This window comes from Olea europaea, chromosome 21, assembly GCF_002742605.1.
Source record: "Olea europaea var. sylvestris chromosome 21, O_europaea_v1, whole genome shotgun sequence".
Lineage (NCBI taxonomy): Eukaryota > Viridiplantae > Streptophyta > Magnoliopsida > Lamiales > Oleaceae > Olea > Olea europaea.
Window position 1 is genome coordinate 9,023,414 of NC_036257.1, and position 18,138 is coordinate 9,041,551.

Genomic DNA, 18,138 nt, shown 5'->3' on the forward strand with positions numbered 1-18,138 from the left:
CGTGGGAGCTATTGTATGCCTTGCCTGGGTCCATTTTTGGGTGACAAGGTGCACTGCGGGTCCTCGACCTACCTGCCTTTGAGGCGGAGGGAGTCCCCGTGTGGCACGATTTCGGTGATCAATCATCTCTTCACTGACGATCTCAACTCTCATCATTTACACTAGTTCGTCATAAGTGGTAGGATTCTTGTTGCGTACATCCCTCCAGAACAAAGTGTTCATGTTGAGGCCGCCTTTCAAAACTGAAAGGGTTTCTCTGTTAGTAATCTGCTCGCAGTAGGTGATCTCATCCATAAACCTAGTGAGGTAGCTTTTTAGCGTTTCTCCAAGGGCTTGTCTCATATCTTGCAGGTGTTGCACTGGGGCCTCTCATTCTCTACATGAGAGGTACTAGTTCAAGAAGGCATTTTTTAGCTCTGGTCAACTCCTAATGCTCAGAGGAGGCAGCCTGCTGTACCACACTTCGGCGACTCCGCCCAGGGTTAGGTGGAAGGCTCTGTATTTCAAAGCAGACGAGGCTCTTCTAAGACTCATCTGTGCCATGTACTTCGTGAGGTTCTTCTCCGGGTCCCCTTTTCCTTCATACTTGGGAATTTTAGGTGGTATGAAGTTTGCAGGCATCGGGGAGTCTCGGATCTCCCTTGAGAAAAGGAGATTATCATTATCATCAATCTCGTAAGATCGACATGGCCCTTAGGAGTCCCCTTCATCTTGCGTGTTCTGGTTCAAGAAGGCATTTTTTAGCTCTGGTCAACTCCTAATGCTCAGAGGAGGCAGCCTGCTGTACCACACTTCGGCGACTCCGCCTAGGGTTAGGTGGAAGGCTCTGTATTTCAAAGCAGACGAGGCTCTTCTAAGACTCATCTGTGCCATGTACTTCGTGAGGTTCTTCTCCGGGTCCCCTTTTCCTTCATACTTGGGGATTTTAGGTGGTATGAAGTTTGCAGGCATCGGGGAGTCTCGGATCTCCCTTGAGAAAAGGAGATTATCATTATCATCAATCTCGTAAGATCGACATGGCCCTTAGGAGTCCCCTTCATCTTGCGTGTTCTGGGGGGATGGAGGTGCTCTTCCTCGGCTACTCCAATCAACTAAGTTTCTTCTCTCTTTCCTATTTCTAGGTGGAAGGGGCGCTTGTTCTTGTTCTTCCCCTTGTCAAACTGATCTTTCCACTGAGCATACCCTATTACTAGGGTCCCATCCTATTCGGTCAAAGACACTGACTGACATTTGTGCTACATATTCTAGTGGGAAGTTATCCCCCATTTGCGGTTCTGCTGGCTGGTTCCTTTGCACATAGGATGTGACTTTCGTACCCACTTTTCTCTTGAGGAGGGTTACTCTGTACTAGCTCATATGGCCTCGAGATCGAGACGCAGGGACTTCGCAAGCTGGGTAAGATTCATGGGCTATTTGGGCGTCCTGGTGACCTTGGGCTCGCATGAAGAATTCATGCATCGTCATATTCTGAGTTGCGATCTCTCTTATGCCCACAGCTATTTGGGTCATTCCTTCAGTGAGCATGGTCGTTCTTTCACCTTGGCGATGCCGATAATGGGGCTTTTGGTGAGTGACATTGTTTCGGAGCACCTCTTCTTCAGAGGCGTCCATCCTGGGGTTCGAGTCCTCATTACTGGAACTCATCTTATCTACTCCTTTTTCAAGGGTGACGAGGATCTGGGTTGTAATTCGACTTTGTTCCTTTTCAAGAACGTCCCCTTTTCAGGGTAAGTCAAGGGTTTTTCGGTAGCTTTTTCGGTGAAGAATGTAGACCTTTGGATGGGAAGTAGTTCCCACAGACGGTGCCAATCTATTGACCTCACTAATTGGACCCTCCATGTGGTCAACTGATAGCTGATTCACGTAATCCTTCCTGCGCACAGTCAATGCACGGTCAGATGCACACGGTCGAAACCAGCGGGGGTGGCCGCGGCCACATACACTCCGACGGTCAAGTTAGCTCCTGGTGATCGGAACAGTGCCAAGGTTGTGCAAAAAGGGTAGGGAGGAGAATATATATTTACTTGTTATAAAGAGCTAAGTTGTAAGAGTTTCATTACCTTTGCCTCTTGTCAAACCTTGAGTATTTATATTTGAGGAGAACCGTTAGATGTGGAACACGTGTATGCATCTAAAGGTGTGAGGCGTCAATCAGCCGCGTCTACAGAGTGGACGGGTAATAACTTCTCCCGAGTTGAGTTGACAGAAAGTTGATACGTCACATCAACTAGGCCCACGGAGACGTCAAATCAATTAAACTTTGGGGGAAGAGAGGATCTTGACACAGATCTCTTTCTGAAATTGACGGCAGATCCTGACAGAGGTCGCCAGAGTGCATTGTACTTCAGGGGTCAAAGCCAAGAACGCTTCGGTTGGCTCAGTATAGTTGTTCGTGCCTCGCAGCGTGTTAGCGGCTCGCCAACATTGGTGATGGAGTCACTTCAGATCCACTTCGGATAGGTGTTGTACACCTCGTATGACACAGTGGAAGACTTTTCGAAGTGATTCAGATAGGGGTGTAACAGTAACCCCAAATAATGAGGGCCAAACGAGAGCTAAAAGACAACTAATAACATCTGTACGATAGTAAGTACCGAACTTTATTATGAGTTCGATCATATTGAGTTCTTGTTTGGTGAAAATCATAATTTAAATATTAATTTAATACAAAATCAATAATTGATTTCAACCACACATCTGAAATTTAAACTTTTATGAAAATTTACTAAAAGTCCAATTTTAATCCTCACCAAATAAGGGACAAAGCTGAAAACGATCCTAACACGATCTCTTCATAATGAGAATAAAGTAAAAACTTATGTACGATCGATTCAAGTCGAGGGATCATTAAGAGGTGATATTTCTTTATCTGTTTGTTAGCGCATATTTCGAAGAATCAAACTAGGGTACATATCTTGAGTATCAACAGGAAGAAGAATGTCACTTTAATCTCCTGTATGAAAATTAAAATTTTCAATATAGATACTAACAAGTGAGTACATTATATTATTATTTTTAGTTTAATAGCTGCTATTGAACTGAAGGTAGTTTTCAACTTTATAATTGAGAGCCTGTTTGAAAGAATTTATTTGAAAATAATGAGTTATTGGATCAGAATTTTTTGAAAAATGTGTAGTTAAAAAGTCATAAAATTTTATTGGTTTGTGTGTATAATATTTTATTTTGTAAATATTTAATGAAGAATGATTTTGTAACAAATAATTTAAAATTTTTAAAGGATGATAAACATGGACTTATTTTCTTGTAAGCTCCATAAGGAGTATGTACTTTTAACTTCAATAGTATTAAAATGCAATTTGGCGGCCGATTGAGTTTTATACTTTGTCTCCATAAAATCTAATAATGTTTGCTCCACTTTTCTGTTTTCATAATTGTTTCTTCTATAAAGCTCTGTCTGGTTTGAATACAAAAATATATTTTTAATAAATTTTGATAAAAGATCGTGAAATGTGTAGTTAGAAAGTTGACAAAAATTATTAGTATTATGAAATATATATTTGAAAATGAATTTGGGGAAAAAGGTGTCAAACAAGGACTAAATGTTGATAGGATATTCTAAATTTAAATATTATTTTTTATTGAATAATTCATTTAGAAAGATGATTATATATCTTCAATTTTCTATTACTGAATAATGTTATTCAATAATAGTGATGATTCTCATTAATATAAAATATATGTCAGTGTGTCATTAGAGTAATATTATTTAACACAAATAATGTTGTAATATTGAATGAGAGGTACAATTTAATAAGATGCATAATTTTATCTTTAAATGGGCTTTATTACATAGTGCCACATAGACTAATATCATAGCATTATCGGTGTGCTAGATAACATTATTTTGTCGTTAATTATCACAATCATCCAATAAAATTGGAATGTTATTTTCTTTGTTAAGCAATATGGTAACGCTAAACATAGTTATCAGACGAACTGATGATTGACTTGGTCAAAACACCAGGTTAACAAGCTACAGGTTCAATCGATTTGGCAAGGTTGGAAAGTAATCAAAACTTTTTTCTATTGAAAAAGGTGTATATATAAGTGCAAAAGTAAAAATAGAAACTCATTTATTAATTAAAATATATAAATTCTCAAAATTTCTCTTGTTAAAAATTAAATATATAATCCATACAATTTTCATATTAAGGTCTTTCATTTTATTTATCATTAAAATTTTGTTTATCGTATTTTTTAAGACAAATAAATAATTAAATTTTTTTCGGTAAATATAATTTAAAAGTATATGTGAGACAACAATAATACGAAATATTGGGCTATCCCATCGGAAAAACACAATTCTTGCAAACCAGATTTCTTTGGTTCGAAACAGTACATTCTCCATTTTGTAAATTTTCAAAAAATATGTTGAAATTTGCAAACAACCGTTTGATTCAAACCAACCGGTTAACCGGGTATGAGAAAAACCGGTGCAAGCCAACGATAGTTATATTGTGTATATGATATAATAACTATGATATTTTAACACATATACCTATAAAGTTGGAAATGCATCTTTCTTCATTGTATATAGCAGTATTGACCTATAACCCTTGTGGTTGGACCAAATGAATGGATCTAGTACATCAAAAGCTATCTCATCAGCACCACATTGTACATCGATAGCCATGTTGGCTAGCATTCGAGTTAATTGGTTTAATCTCTTATATGATCTTCAATTTCACTTTCTCTGGGCATTCTTCTCCACTTGGATGACTATATTCTCATTCTCATTTCTCTTTGAATTTTCTTTGCCGTTTCATCTATTTTCATTCATACTTTCTGGCTTTTTATTTTCCTCACATTTGTTCTTCTTGTGATCTTTTGTAAGATTTTCTACAGATGATGCCAAATTTTGACCTCAAAAAATCGAAATTATTTTCTAAAGCAATTAGTGGAATTTTGTGGTTGAATTTTTGGGTGCATTCTTTCTAGAGAAGAGTGGAGATGGGTTTTCATCATTATTTAACCGAAATTAGTGCACTTCAATCGAACAGTACTAAGATTTTCAAGAGTACCTACACTTAGTAGTGCCTTGATGCAGTATGGCCTTTTAGAGACTAGAAGAATAGATCTTAGATTTTTATCCTTTTTTTTGTTGTGCAAATGTCCCTATATATCGACAACTTTTCAGGATCACTTGCTAATTTTTGTAAGTTATCATTCTCTAATTATTATGTTGAAAGTTATAATTCAATCCAATTTTCAAGATTCTCATTGATCAGGTTTGTGCTTTAGTGACATTGGTCATGCAATTCTTTATGTGCTTGCATGATTTTATTGTATTGAGGTCTATGTTGATATTATTGTATCAGAATTGTACTTAAATGACATATATGTTCGAGTCCGATTCTGAGCCTTCCGATTCTGAGCCTTCAATACCTCTGTTTGGATGAGGCTTCCAATCTTCCTTTCCAAATGATTAAGGGCGTGTGTTCCCTTGATAAGGAGAGTCTTGGTGGTTGCCACACTTTTGGTTTGCCATGCTTTGGAGGGCAAGAAGCAAATATTTGTTTTATGATATGTGTGCATGTAATGGGACCTTTTTTTGATTGACTTGAAGTCCATGCGGACAATAATTAATTTAACATGTAACAAGTAAAATTACCAATCTTCTCTCATCTTGAAAACCTTGTTAAGAACAAACTTGAGAGAAAAATTAAGTGCTTATGATCCAATATAGGTGAGAGCACGCAAGTCTTCCGAATTTTACTAAATAAAATTGGATAAAACTTAGATACTCATGTCCATACACTTGAGTGTAAGATGAAATAGGTGAAAGAAAGCATACACAAAGTGGAGATTAGTCTCATATTATTAGCAAAAGCTTATATATATTTGAGATCTTGGTATAAAGCATCACAAATAGCAACATTTCTTATTAATTTATTATACCCCTATCCTAGACCGACTTACTCCTGAAAATCCTTCCAAGAAAATTACCTAACTACAAATCACCAAATTTTTTTCATTATGCTTGCCTTTTTCGAGTCTAACGCCCATACAAGTCTTTAAATTCTAATTTTATTTAACCAAATGTGTATCCTAGGATCCTATGAAACTATAAAAGGATGCAAATGTTGAAGTTCAACGCAACTAATATATATCTCTAGACATGTTGTATTAAATGATGGCAATTTCCTTATCAGGATGGCTTTCAGAATCCCAAACAACACAAAGCACAAACCATAATAGTAACAAATGATTCGTCTTCAATCTTAGTTGTGGTAACACACAAATCAATTCCTTCATACTATAGACAATATAAACCAATTTGATGAATCCACCAAATGAGGAGAAGAATCAATTCTTGAGCCGCCAACATAACTAGGATTTTATTGAGAGAATTGTGTTTATTTATACAAGAAGACCAAAACTAAAAGTAAATCTACCAAAGAAAGGAAAGCAATAATATTATGCATAAATAAAATATATTATATAAGGCTAACATCCCCCACAAACTCATGATACGGTAACAAGAAGTAGCGAGAGTTTGTCATGCAAGAAGTGAAAACAATAAACTAGATGAGACTTCATGAAGATGTTAGCAAGTTGTAGCGATGAAGAAATAGAAGATAGGGAAATGCTGCCAGTTTACTGATGATGACGAATTAGATGACAATCAATCTCAATATGCTTCGTAAGCTCATAAAACACAGTTTTGTGAGATTTTAATAGCACTTTTATTGTCACAATACATAAGGATTGGAGAGGATGAATGAACACCCATGTAACCAATGCAACCATACAATTTCAATGGTGGTGGATGCCATTGTATGATACCTTACCTCGATAGAGGAATGAGAAACAACAGTCTGTTTCTTACTCTTTCAAAAGATAAATGAATCACCTAAAAATATATGAAAGCCAGGATTGGACTTATGATCAATGGGGTTACTGTTCAATCAACATCAGAGTAAACTATACAAGGGTAGAGGGTGACTGAGCATTTGACTCAATAAGAGTATCCGTACTTTTAGTATCAATAAGATGAGTACGTTCAATAATATCAATAGTATACTTGGATTGAGAAAAAGATAACCTCTATAAGAAGCAACTTCAATCCCTAAAAAATAAGACAACACACGTAAGTTCTTTATTACAAAATGATGAGCATTTTTTGATTTCAAATCATCACCAATAATAATTATATAGTCAATATACAATAAAAGCGGAATGCAACCAGCTGAAGTGCACCTAAAGAATAATGCAAAGTCATGATGATTGGATGTAAAGCCAAGAGAGGAAACAACAATGAAAAATTTCTCAAACTAGGTGAAGAGCTTGTTTAAGGCCAAAAGTACTTTCTTGAGCTTAAAAAAATATCCAAGAGTATAAGAAAGATCAGGAGGGGAACCATATAAACTTTCTCTTAAAAATTTCCATTCAAAAAGGCATTTTTAACATCCAACTGAAAGAGACTCTATTGACGAACAAATACAATTGTAATAAGTATACGAACAATGGTTACCTAGGCAATAGGAGCAAAAGTTTTCTCATAATCTAGACTAAGCTACTGATTAAAACCTTTAGCAACCAATCTACGCTTATAGCTCTCAACCAAACCATCAAATCTGGTTTTAATCTTATAAATTCAATGAGAACCAATAGCATGTTTACCTCGAGATAAGGCAACCAACTCCCAAGTGTCTATTTTATGTAGAGCAAAGAGTTCATCAGTAGTAGCCTGTTACCAATGAGAATCTAGAATAGCTTCTTTATTGGAATAATGTTTAGATAGTTTGTGAATGGAGATAAGAAACAACAAAGGAGTCTGAATAATAAGAATAGACAAAATCAGGCAATCGAGTGGACTTACGAATACGTTGAGAATATCGAGAAGGGGGAGTACGAGTTGGATCAACAATCTCTGGTGGTACTTGGGAGGCTATAGAAGGAGAAGGGATATCATGAACCAGCTCATGTATACTTGTAAGAGATGAAGAATCAATAGTACATGGGGCATGGAAAGATGGTCTACCAATATCATCAGAGAATGGATCTATATAAATGAGGTCAGTTTTAATCACGTCATTAGTATTATCATAAATAGAAAAAAATTGGATATGCTCAAGCAATACAACTTGACAAGAAACATCTAAAGCACTTAATTATTACAGAATGTTGAGTTTTAATAGGTGATCTAAAAGAACGATAAATAAAAGAAAGTAAGAACTTCTTTTCATAAGATAACCCCAACAATTACAACTATAATCAATAATGAAATATACATAATATCTAGACCCTCATTTTGTAAGAACACATCCAATGAACAAGATTGAATGGTACAATGGAACGAGAAATACTTTGAGGAAAAGGTAAAACAGAAAATTTTATTAATTTGTAACCACTACAATCAGAAATATCATGAGTTTGTAAATCTCCTAAAAGACCCTTAGAAACTAAAAATTTCAAACGACTCGCTAAAATATGTCCAAGGTGAGAATGCCACAAATAAAAACTAGAAAAAGATGAATTCAAAGATAAAGATGACAAGTCAACACTAGATGTTGAAACATATTATGGTCTCAGATTGTCCAACACATATAATTTTCATTGTCTACGACCTATCCCAATTAGTTTATGAGATCGAGGATCCTGCATATGACAAGCGGTAGAAAAAATTGAACTAAATATCCCAAATCACATAATTGACCAATAGAAATAAGATTCAAAGTAAGAACTGGAAACTTATTAAAGGTCTAGAAGCAATAAATTATATGTATTGACCGAATCAATACCTGCTAAAGGCATTGGGATGCCATCAGTAGACATAGACACATTAGAAGTGTGTAAGTCATTAAAGAATTTTGAATTAGATGATATGTGTTTGGAAGCAACTAATTTAAAGATCCATGAGAAAGAAATACCAGAGGGGCTTTGGGATGAAAAATCTATATGAATAGAGGTTGACATAGAATGTGGCTGTGCGGCTAAGAATTTCTGAAACTGATATGCTAAATCAGTTAACATGAGATTGGAGGAAAGTGGTGCTCCAAGTATAGACAAGTCACTAGGTTGCATGATAGAAGCTATGTTGGCATTAGGATGATAGGATCATTGTTATGATTGCTGCTTCTTCGATAGTTTCAAACATTGAGACTTCCAATGTTCTTTTCATTCGTAAAAGCTACACTCATTGCTAATAACTCTCGTATAACCTTTATTTCGATTCTGTGTGAACGATCGAGAGAGTACAATAGATACTGAGGTGTTAGATGAAGGAAGAGATACTTCTCCTGTAAAGGGTTTTCAAACATGTTTCCTTAGCCACATGTTCACTAACAACTAAATCAACTGAAGGAAGTGGAGTGAGGTGTAAGATAGAGCCTCTAAGTCCCTCAAAATCACTGCGAAGTGCCATTAAAAACAGAGCTAATCGCTACTCTTCTCTAAAAAGTAATTATTTCTCACATGTTTTTAGCCCTGCTGATTCTGTAAGAGCAAACTCGTCCAAAATCGAATACATAGCAAAATAAAAATCGAAATACCCATATTTTTCTATTGTAAGGTCCATATATCTATCTCCAATTGATACCACTTTGCAAAGTTGAATTTATTGTATAGCTTCTAAAAGTGATCTCAAACTTCTTTTGCTATTTCAAACTTCTCTAATTGTATACCAATGGATTCCTCACAAAATTATGAATCCAAGTATTTTCGCATTGTTTAACTCCCACATATCTAATTCTGTTACATAATTATTAGCAGTGTTACTAGTTTTCACAACGGTTCCACTTGCACAACCCCTACAATCTTTTCCCTTTAGGAAATTCTTCATCATAGTACTCCAATATGAATAACTTTTACCATTTAATTTGACACTAATAGATTGAAGTGAATCATCCCTATCAATCGTCATCATAGAATCTACAAATAATCAATTATGAATCAAAGAAATCACCAAATTCTAAAAAAATCAACAACAACCAACGCACTACCTCTAGCTACTACCTTAATATACTGCACAATACATGAACTATCAAGCTAATAACACCAAATGATCAAAAAATCACCAAGGAAGTGTGCCTTCTATAGTCACCTCGAAATTCTAAGCCACACACCATAACCCAATCTACGCACGACCTCATGCTCCTCTGTTATTCGCCGATGTTCGCCTTCACACACCCAATTGGAAGATTCTTCTCGATCTGTAGAGCATTGAGATGGTCTTGGTTTCTTCAAATAGTGTCCAATTTGGCGAAAAAACAAGAAAGCAGAATTAGCTAATGAGTAGTTTTTTGGACAGAACTTTGTATTGTGATTTTCTACAACAAATCCCTAAAAGTGTAAACAAACAAACATCAGGTGAAGCTACAAACAAATGACAAGTTTTAAAGAGAAAAACTCATGAGCATCGGAATACTGGGTCAGCACGATGCAAGCTGAGGCTTTATCTCCCTCAACCAATTGCCACTTGCCCTTGACCTAGACCATGACTCTTTCCACCTTTTTATCGAAGATGGCAAACATAATATGAAAGGTGCATGGGCTCTCCAAGGAGTCATATAATACCACTCCTAGAACTCTTTTTTCCCAAGTATTCGAGGCTAGAAAGGAGATTGGAAGATGTGGAGGAGCATATCTTCACCGAGCGAGGTTTCCTTCTAAAGGAAGTACACCCCGACCAACTCGCTCTACCCAATTGGCAATAATTGGGTCGAGGACAACCACATTTTTCATAAAAATCACCATTCCAAAATATATTTTCCTCAAACACATTAAAATGGAGCCTAAACATGGGCTAAAATGAAAGAGATGAACCTCACTTCATCTTTATTGGATAAGAACTTTTCTCATAGGTAGGAGAAATGGTCACCTTCACAACTCTTGGTTTCAATGAATAAGGGGCATATTTTTTCCTGGATAATTCTATGTGTACACCTCAAGGTGTATGAGGTGTACACAATATATTACACATCCTCACAAGGAGGGGGCCCACGAATATTTTATTGTATGTGGGCCCCCCTCCACATGAGAAGGGTGTAATAGCATTGTCCTTTTTCCTTAGCATGTCCAAACGTCCTCCTTGTGATTCGATCTTGAATATAACAATGCCACAACATGTATAACTTGAAGAACCACAAAAATAATGATGAAATTGATATTTCATTTAATTATTGGATACTGAAATAATATTAACTGTCATTATTAAAGAATGTGTTCGCCATTATCTTCTCCATTCACATTCACTTGCTGGACATCATATAATTGATCGAAGAAAATCATTCAAAAATCATATAATGGAGGGAATGTTAGAGGTGGAGAAGTGAAGGGTCCATTAACCAAACCCCTAGCTATATATCGGTAGGCACCTTCAGTTAAATGGACTCCGTCCCAATTTGCATAAGTTGATGGATCCAAACAGGCCGTTGATCCAGTGTGGCCACACCTTGCTGAATTGTTGAAACTGTATGGTCCACCCCCTTCGCAACAAGCCACTAGAGTCCCGTGGGAAAATTTTGCAAAGGTTGTGTATTTTCATTATTATATTTCTTCTTACAAATGGTTGAAAAGTCGAACTCTATTTTTCCTCAACGTGAAATTTTTTCTAGTTATTACTTAAAAAACTATAAATAAATTGAAAAATGCTATCTAGTACCATATTACCTGACGCTAAGAGTACTGCTACAACTATATTGAACAAGTTGACAATAACTCTAGTATCAATTGTATTGCCACCTAAATTAATGTTAAGCACTACAGGTGCTTGATAGTATTCAAATCAATTTCCATCCTACAAAGCATTACACTCTTTTATGTTACTACCATATTGAATTTTTTGCCTAGTGTTAACCAAAATGTCACGTTTAATCTAACCAAACATCATATTATCAATGTGAAATTGGTTTTTCAGAATAGAATTCTCAGGAACAAGAGGGATTCGTCGAAGAAGAGCCTTCTTCTTCTTCCTTTTTTTTTTTTTTTTTTTTTTGTTGGAAGAAAAGAAGGATCTGAACACAATTGATGACTATTAATATGAAATTTAAAATAGTAATGTGGTGAAGAGAAATAAAAGTGAGTGAACTTACCATAATGCTTGAGGGAGTGGAAGAATCTCTTGGCAGCACCATAATAATCAGCATAAATAATTTTTGCATGGGGGTATTTTTGTCTTAATGTCTCCAAGGAAAGTTTAAGCTGAGAATTGTGGTACTTTGAGAAAGCATTATTTGCCATTTTCATCATAAGCTGATTCATTTGGTGTTCTAAACAAGGTTAGATACACTGCACTGCAGCCAATTGGCAAGTTACCTGGTACTATTAATTCTACTGCTCCTTCCTCTATTAACAGCTGAAAAAATAAAATAAATAAATAAAAAATAAAAAATAGAAGAAGTTTCAAAGAAAATATTCAAAATGCTATTATTTTATAACCAGACTCGACTCACATCCTAATATTCATGAAAAAAAAATTCACAAAAATATATTCCGCAAAAATTAATCACCTAGCAAAGATTTCTTACGTAAATTATACTCAAGTCAAATACATGCATGTGTGTTGAGTATTAGAAACCATAATTCTATATTATCAAAAACATTAAAATCACATTAAAAAAATAAAGACACAAAAGAACGCATTAGATTTATGGAGATTCATTTCAATTGAGACTATGTCTTCGTTCGTTGCTATAACAATTCCCTATAATGAAAAGAAATTTAGAAGAGAAAATCATATACCCCATCTTCTCTAATATCTCTCTCAAGCGGTTCTATATAAATAGGGCCACATGGCCCTGTTTTTTCAAGGGGTGCACTTGCACCTTTCCCGAAAAAACAGGGATATGTGGCCTTGTTTAAGAAAAATTATTAAATCTCTCTCTGTTTTTCAAACAATAATACAAAACCCTAAAAATCATTACCTATTTTTCAATTGAAGAATGCTGCTCTATCAGATTGAGGCTCATAGGCCTTATACAGGCTCCTCACAATAAGGTGGGCCCCCAGTCAAACCTACTTGTCATAAAAAATTGCAAAAATGTTGACCCCACCTGCTTTTGTAAGTTGTCTGTAAGACCCCTGTGAGGAAGGGGGGTCTGGCAATGCAGCATTACTCTTTTCAATCAGCATAATGATTCCATACACGAAAGTGATGAAGCACCACAACTAAACATACTTGTTTGTATGTTTATGGGGGAAAAAAAAAGTTGTAAAGCTTCGATCATTGCTATTTATGTTGGATTAAATCAATATCATCTTAATAATAGAGAGAGAGAGAGAGAAAAAGAGCAAGTACATTATTATTATTATTATTATTATTATTATTATTATTATTATTATTATTATTATTATTATTATTATTATTGTAATAAATGTGAGTAGGGGCTTGCACTAATGGCTGCAACAATTGTTTCAACTACCAGTGGGACAAGAGCTTTAAGTTGTTTAATGGTTCCACCAACCAAAAATGGATAGTTGTAGTCATTACCACCAATCTCACCCACGAGAAACAGAGATCTTTCAAAATACTTTGCACAATCTGTCACCACAATAATTGAAGTAATTACCGTTAATTACAAACCACCCAAACAAACAAAAATTATGTGATCAAAGTCAAGGAAGACCTAGTTAAAATTTTGTAACTATACTGTTTAGTCCTATGCAATACTTTTTGTGTCTTGATTTTGATCAATGTCCATTAGATGCCTAGGAAACTTAGCAAGCAGGGGAAAAAAAAGGAAAACAACCTCTAAAACAACTGCATACCTATCTAATAACCATCTTATTATTAAAATTAAGTTGTTAAATAGGTTGATTTTTTAATTTATATTTATATTTAAATTCTAAATATACCTACATAAAAATTTGATTTATTTTTCAATCAAAAACTTAAAAAAAATGAATTTTTCATATATAATGTGGAAACTAATGAAACTTGGTACCTTAATTTAATATGATATACAAATAGTCATCTCATCTTATTTGTTAATAGTTATATACACTATAATAATATGCATAGCTTTTGACAGTTTTGTAGATGGACGGCTAAGCTTAGACAACCTACTCTCTATTTATAAAGAGTATTTTACGTATATTAAAGAGAATCTTTAAATTAACAGAGTAAATTTTTTTGTAAACTACAACAATACTCTCTATTTTGACTCTTTAATTAGCCTTTTCAATGAATATTTATTGATTTTTCATCATCTCTTATTTAATATATATTTTTTAAATATGTTAATGGTCAATCAATTTAAATATGATTTGAATAATTTAAATTATAAAATATTGAGATTTATAACTTATTATATGCAATCATTGTTAGTTATTTTATAAAGTTAAAATAAGGAATCTTTGGGAGCTTATTTTTAAGTACTGACTCTTTAAAATATAAAGTATTTTATATTTAGAGAGTCTCTTGTAAATGTTCTTAAAAGATTTTTTATTTTTTTTTAATGAAAAACTGTTTAAATTCTTATTAGTCAAAATGTTATGTGAAAGTAACATTTCAACCGTTATTTAGGCCTGATTTGATGGGAATTAAATTTCAGACTTTTAGAAGATTTTTATAAATATTGATGAAATGTAGGACTAAAAATTGTGGATCACGTAAAATATGTGATTAAAATTAATTGTTGGCTTTCGCTAGAAGGTCAATGAGCCGAACCAGCAGCCATTTCTGTGATCTTGAAGTTGAATATGATGATGATACTCTTGCTGATATTGAAGAAGGCTATGAAGAAGAGAAAGTGGAACCACTACCACTGCCACTGCCTCTTCCGCCAGCCTTGAGTAAACGTGAACAGCCCAAAGCCAACGGCAGCGCTGCCAAGGCGAAGCCGTCGAGACTTTCGGTGATACTTCTTGATCAAGGCTTGTTCACTGTTTACAAACGGCTTTTTGTCGTTTGTTTGGCTTTGAACATTACTGGTCTGGTTCTTGCAGCAACTGGACACTTCCCATATGCAAGAAACCGAGCCGCCTTATTTTCCATAGCAAACATTTTCGCTTTGGTCCTCTGCCGGAGTGAAGCCTTTTTAAGGATTGTTTTTTGGGCGGTGGTGAAGGTTTTAGGGTGGTCATGGGTTCCATTGAGGCTAAAGACAATGGTCACAAAATTTTATTGCAATCTCTTGGTGGAATACACAGTAGTTGTGGTATTTCATCAATTGCATGGCTTGTTTATGCTTTAGTCCTCACTCTTAAAAACAGAGAAAACACTTCCTCCGCCATAATTATAGCCGCCTCCACCATTCTTGCACTCCTCTGCCTCTCTTCTCTGGCGGCGTTTCCCCTAGTCCGCCACCTCCACCACAACGTGTTTGAGAGGACTCACCGATTTGCTGGTTGGACTGCCTTGGCCCTCCTCTGGTTATTCATCATCCTCATAATCTCTTATGACACGAAAACCAAATCCTACAGTGATGATCTTGGATCAAAACTGATCAAACAGCAGGAATTCTGGTTCACGATAGGAATTACCACACTAATTTTAATTCCATGGTTGACTGTGAGAAGGGTCCCGGTTAGGGTTTCTTCCCAATCTGGTCATGCTTCGATCATCAAGTTCGAAGGTGGTATTAAATCCGGAATCTTGGGCAGGATTAGCCCGTCCCCTCTTTCCGAGTGGCATGCATTTGGAATCATTTCAGATAATAAGAAAGAGCACATGATGCTTGCTGGTGCAGTTGGTGACTTTACAAAATCTTTAGTCACAAATCCACCGAGCCACTTGTGGGTTCGACAGGTGCACTTTGCGGGACTACCATATTTAACGAACTTGTATAACAGGGTGCTTCTAGTGGCCACCGGTTCAGGAATCTGCGTCTTCCTTTCCTTCCTCCTGCAGCCATGTAAAGCCGACGTCTGCTTGCTTTGGGTGACAAAAGGGGTGGAACAAAATTTTGGTAAAGAAATCAAACAAATGTTGTCTGGACATCCTCAGGATAAGGTTATTATCCATGACACAGCCGTGCTTGGCCGCCCCAACGTGTCACAAATGAGTGTCGACACGGCCAAGAAATGGGGGGCAGAGGTTGTTATTGTCACCAGCAACCCGGAGGGAAGTAGGGACGTGGTTAATGCATGCAAGGATGCTGGAATTGTTGCCTTTGGTCCTATTTGGGATTCCTGAAATTATTCTTTTAATTCGCAGTTATTTATATATTACCATGTAAGGAAGTTCTTTAATGTAATTTCGAAGTCGATTATGGTCCTAATTGAGACCCTCTATTTAATCACTCACAATAATTAATTATAAATAACACTATTGTTTGGTACAAGGATAGAGCCAGAAAGATATGTTAGAATGAGCTGAAATTTAAATTATTTTGCAATAAACTTATCCATTAAATATGATCTATGTAACAGAAGATTTAGTTTAAATGGTTAAACTCATGACGATAATGACAAAATGGATCGGAATATATTTTTGGACACTTGTAGCAAAATTCTAACAAATATATATGTGTGTGTGTGTGTGTGTGTGTGTGTGTGTGTGTAAAAGACTTAATTTGATAACGAGTAATTTGTGTATCATGAATGTCAATAAAAGAAATATGTTTGTAGAGTTTTAAACTAAATTGAATAATTAAACATTGGGTTTGGATTGTGAATGAAGTTAGTTAGACTAAACTTAATTTTTGGGAGCTAAATTTTTATTCCTTTTGATTTCACAGAGCTAAATTTTCCATTCTTTATTTAGAAATTTTTTTTGTTGGGTTGGGGAAGGGGCTAGACAATAGCCCAATCCAACCCCCTTTGGTTTGGTATGAATTAAAAGCTATATTTTAATATAAGTAAAAGTTAATAATTAATTTTAACAACATATTTCATAAGATTAAAACTTTTTAATCACACATTTGAAGAACTTTTATCAAAATTTACTAAAAAATTGATTTTAATCCAAGCCAAATCGGAGCTACATTTGAATTTCATGCATAAAAGCTTATCTCTATAAATCATCATAGCATGCGAATGTCAACCACAATTAGACTTTTGGTCACTGCCACTATTATCTTCACCATTTGCGTCCTCTAAAACTTGATTTGGCTGGGGAGGAGGAAAAGACTTTTCTACATATACGCGTGGAACTTTCAGATAGACAAATTAATTTGATTGAGTCTTTGTCATGAATGAGCCCCGTTTGGCCCCGTTATTTCACATTAAAATTTTTCTCTCTTATTTTCAACCAAAAAATCTTTCATAAAATAATATTATACGTAAATTGAAAATTTTTCCTTATATTTCAACCATACATTCTTTAAAAATAAACTCTTTCAAAAATTATAACCCCAAATAATGGAGGCCAAACGAGGGCTAAAAGACAACTAATAACATCTGTACGAAAGTAAGTACCGAACTTTATTATGAGTTCGATCATATTGAGTTCTTGTCTGATGAAAATCAAAATTTAAATATTAATCTAATACAATATCAATAATTGATTTCAACCACACAGCTGAAATTTAAACTTTTATGAAAATTTATTCAAAATCTAATTTTAATCCTCACCAAATAAGGGACAAAGCTGAAAACGATCCTAACACGATCTCTTCATAATGAAAATAAAGTAAAAACTTATGTATGATCGATTCAAGTCAAGGCACCATTAAGAGGCGATATTTCTTTATCTGTTTGTTAGCGTATATTTTGAAGAATCAAATTAGGGTACATATCTTGAGTATCAACAGGAAGAAGAATGTCACTTTAATCTCCTGTATGAAAATTAAAATTTTCAATATAGATACTAACAAGTGAGTACATTATATTATTATTTTTAGTTTAATAGCTGCTATTGAACTGAAGGTAGTTTTCAACTTTATAATTGAGAGCCTGTTTGATAGAATTTATTCGAGAATAATGAGTTATTGGATAATATTTTTTTGAAAAATAAGTGGTTAAAAAGTTATAAAATTTTATTGGTTTGTGTACGGAATCTTTTATTTTGTGAATGTGTGGTGGATAATAATTCTGTAGCAAACAATTTAAAATTTTAAAAGATGACAAACATTGACTTATTTTCTTGTAAGCTCCGTAAGGAGTATGTACTTTTGACTTCGATGGTAATAAAATGCAATTTAGCGGCCGATTGAGTTTTATATTGTCTCCATAAAATCTAATAATGTTTGCTCCACTTTTCTGTTTTCATAATTGTTTCTTCTATAAAGCTCT

At 34.8% G+C, this 18,138-nt stretch overlaps 1 protein-coding gene and 1 pseudogene across 1 annotated transcript; one reads left to right on the forward strand and one right to left on the reverse strand.

Annotated features, from left to right (window-relative positions):
- Positions 1–11,114: 11,114 nt before the first annotated feature.
- Positions 11,115–13,538, reverse strand: LOC111370087 (annotated as a pseudogene).
- Positions 13,539–14,912: 1,374 nt separating this feature from the next.
- LOC111370548 lies at positions 14,913–16,306 on the forward strand. Its single transcript, XM_022992300.1, has one exon. It carries the CDS (start codon positions 15,047–15,049, stop codon positions 16,097–16,099), a length of 1,053 nt encoding a protein of 350 aa, XP_022848068.1. The 5' UTR covers positions 14,913–15,046; the 3' UTR covers positions 16,100–16,306.
- Positions 16,307–18,138: the final 1,832 nt, after the last annotated feature.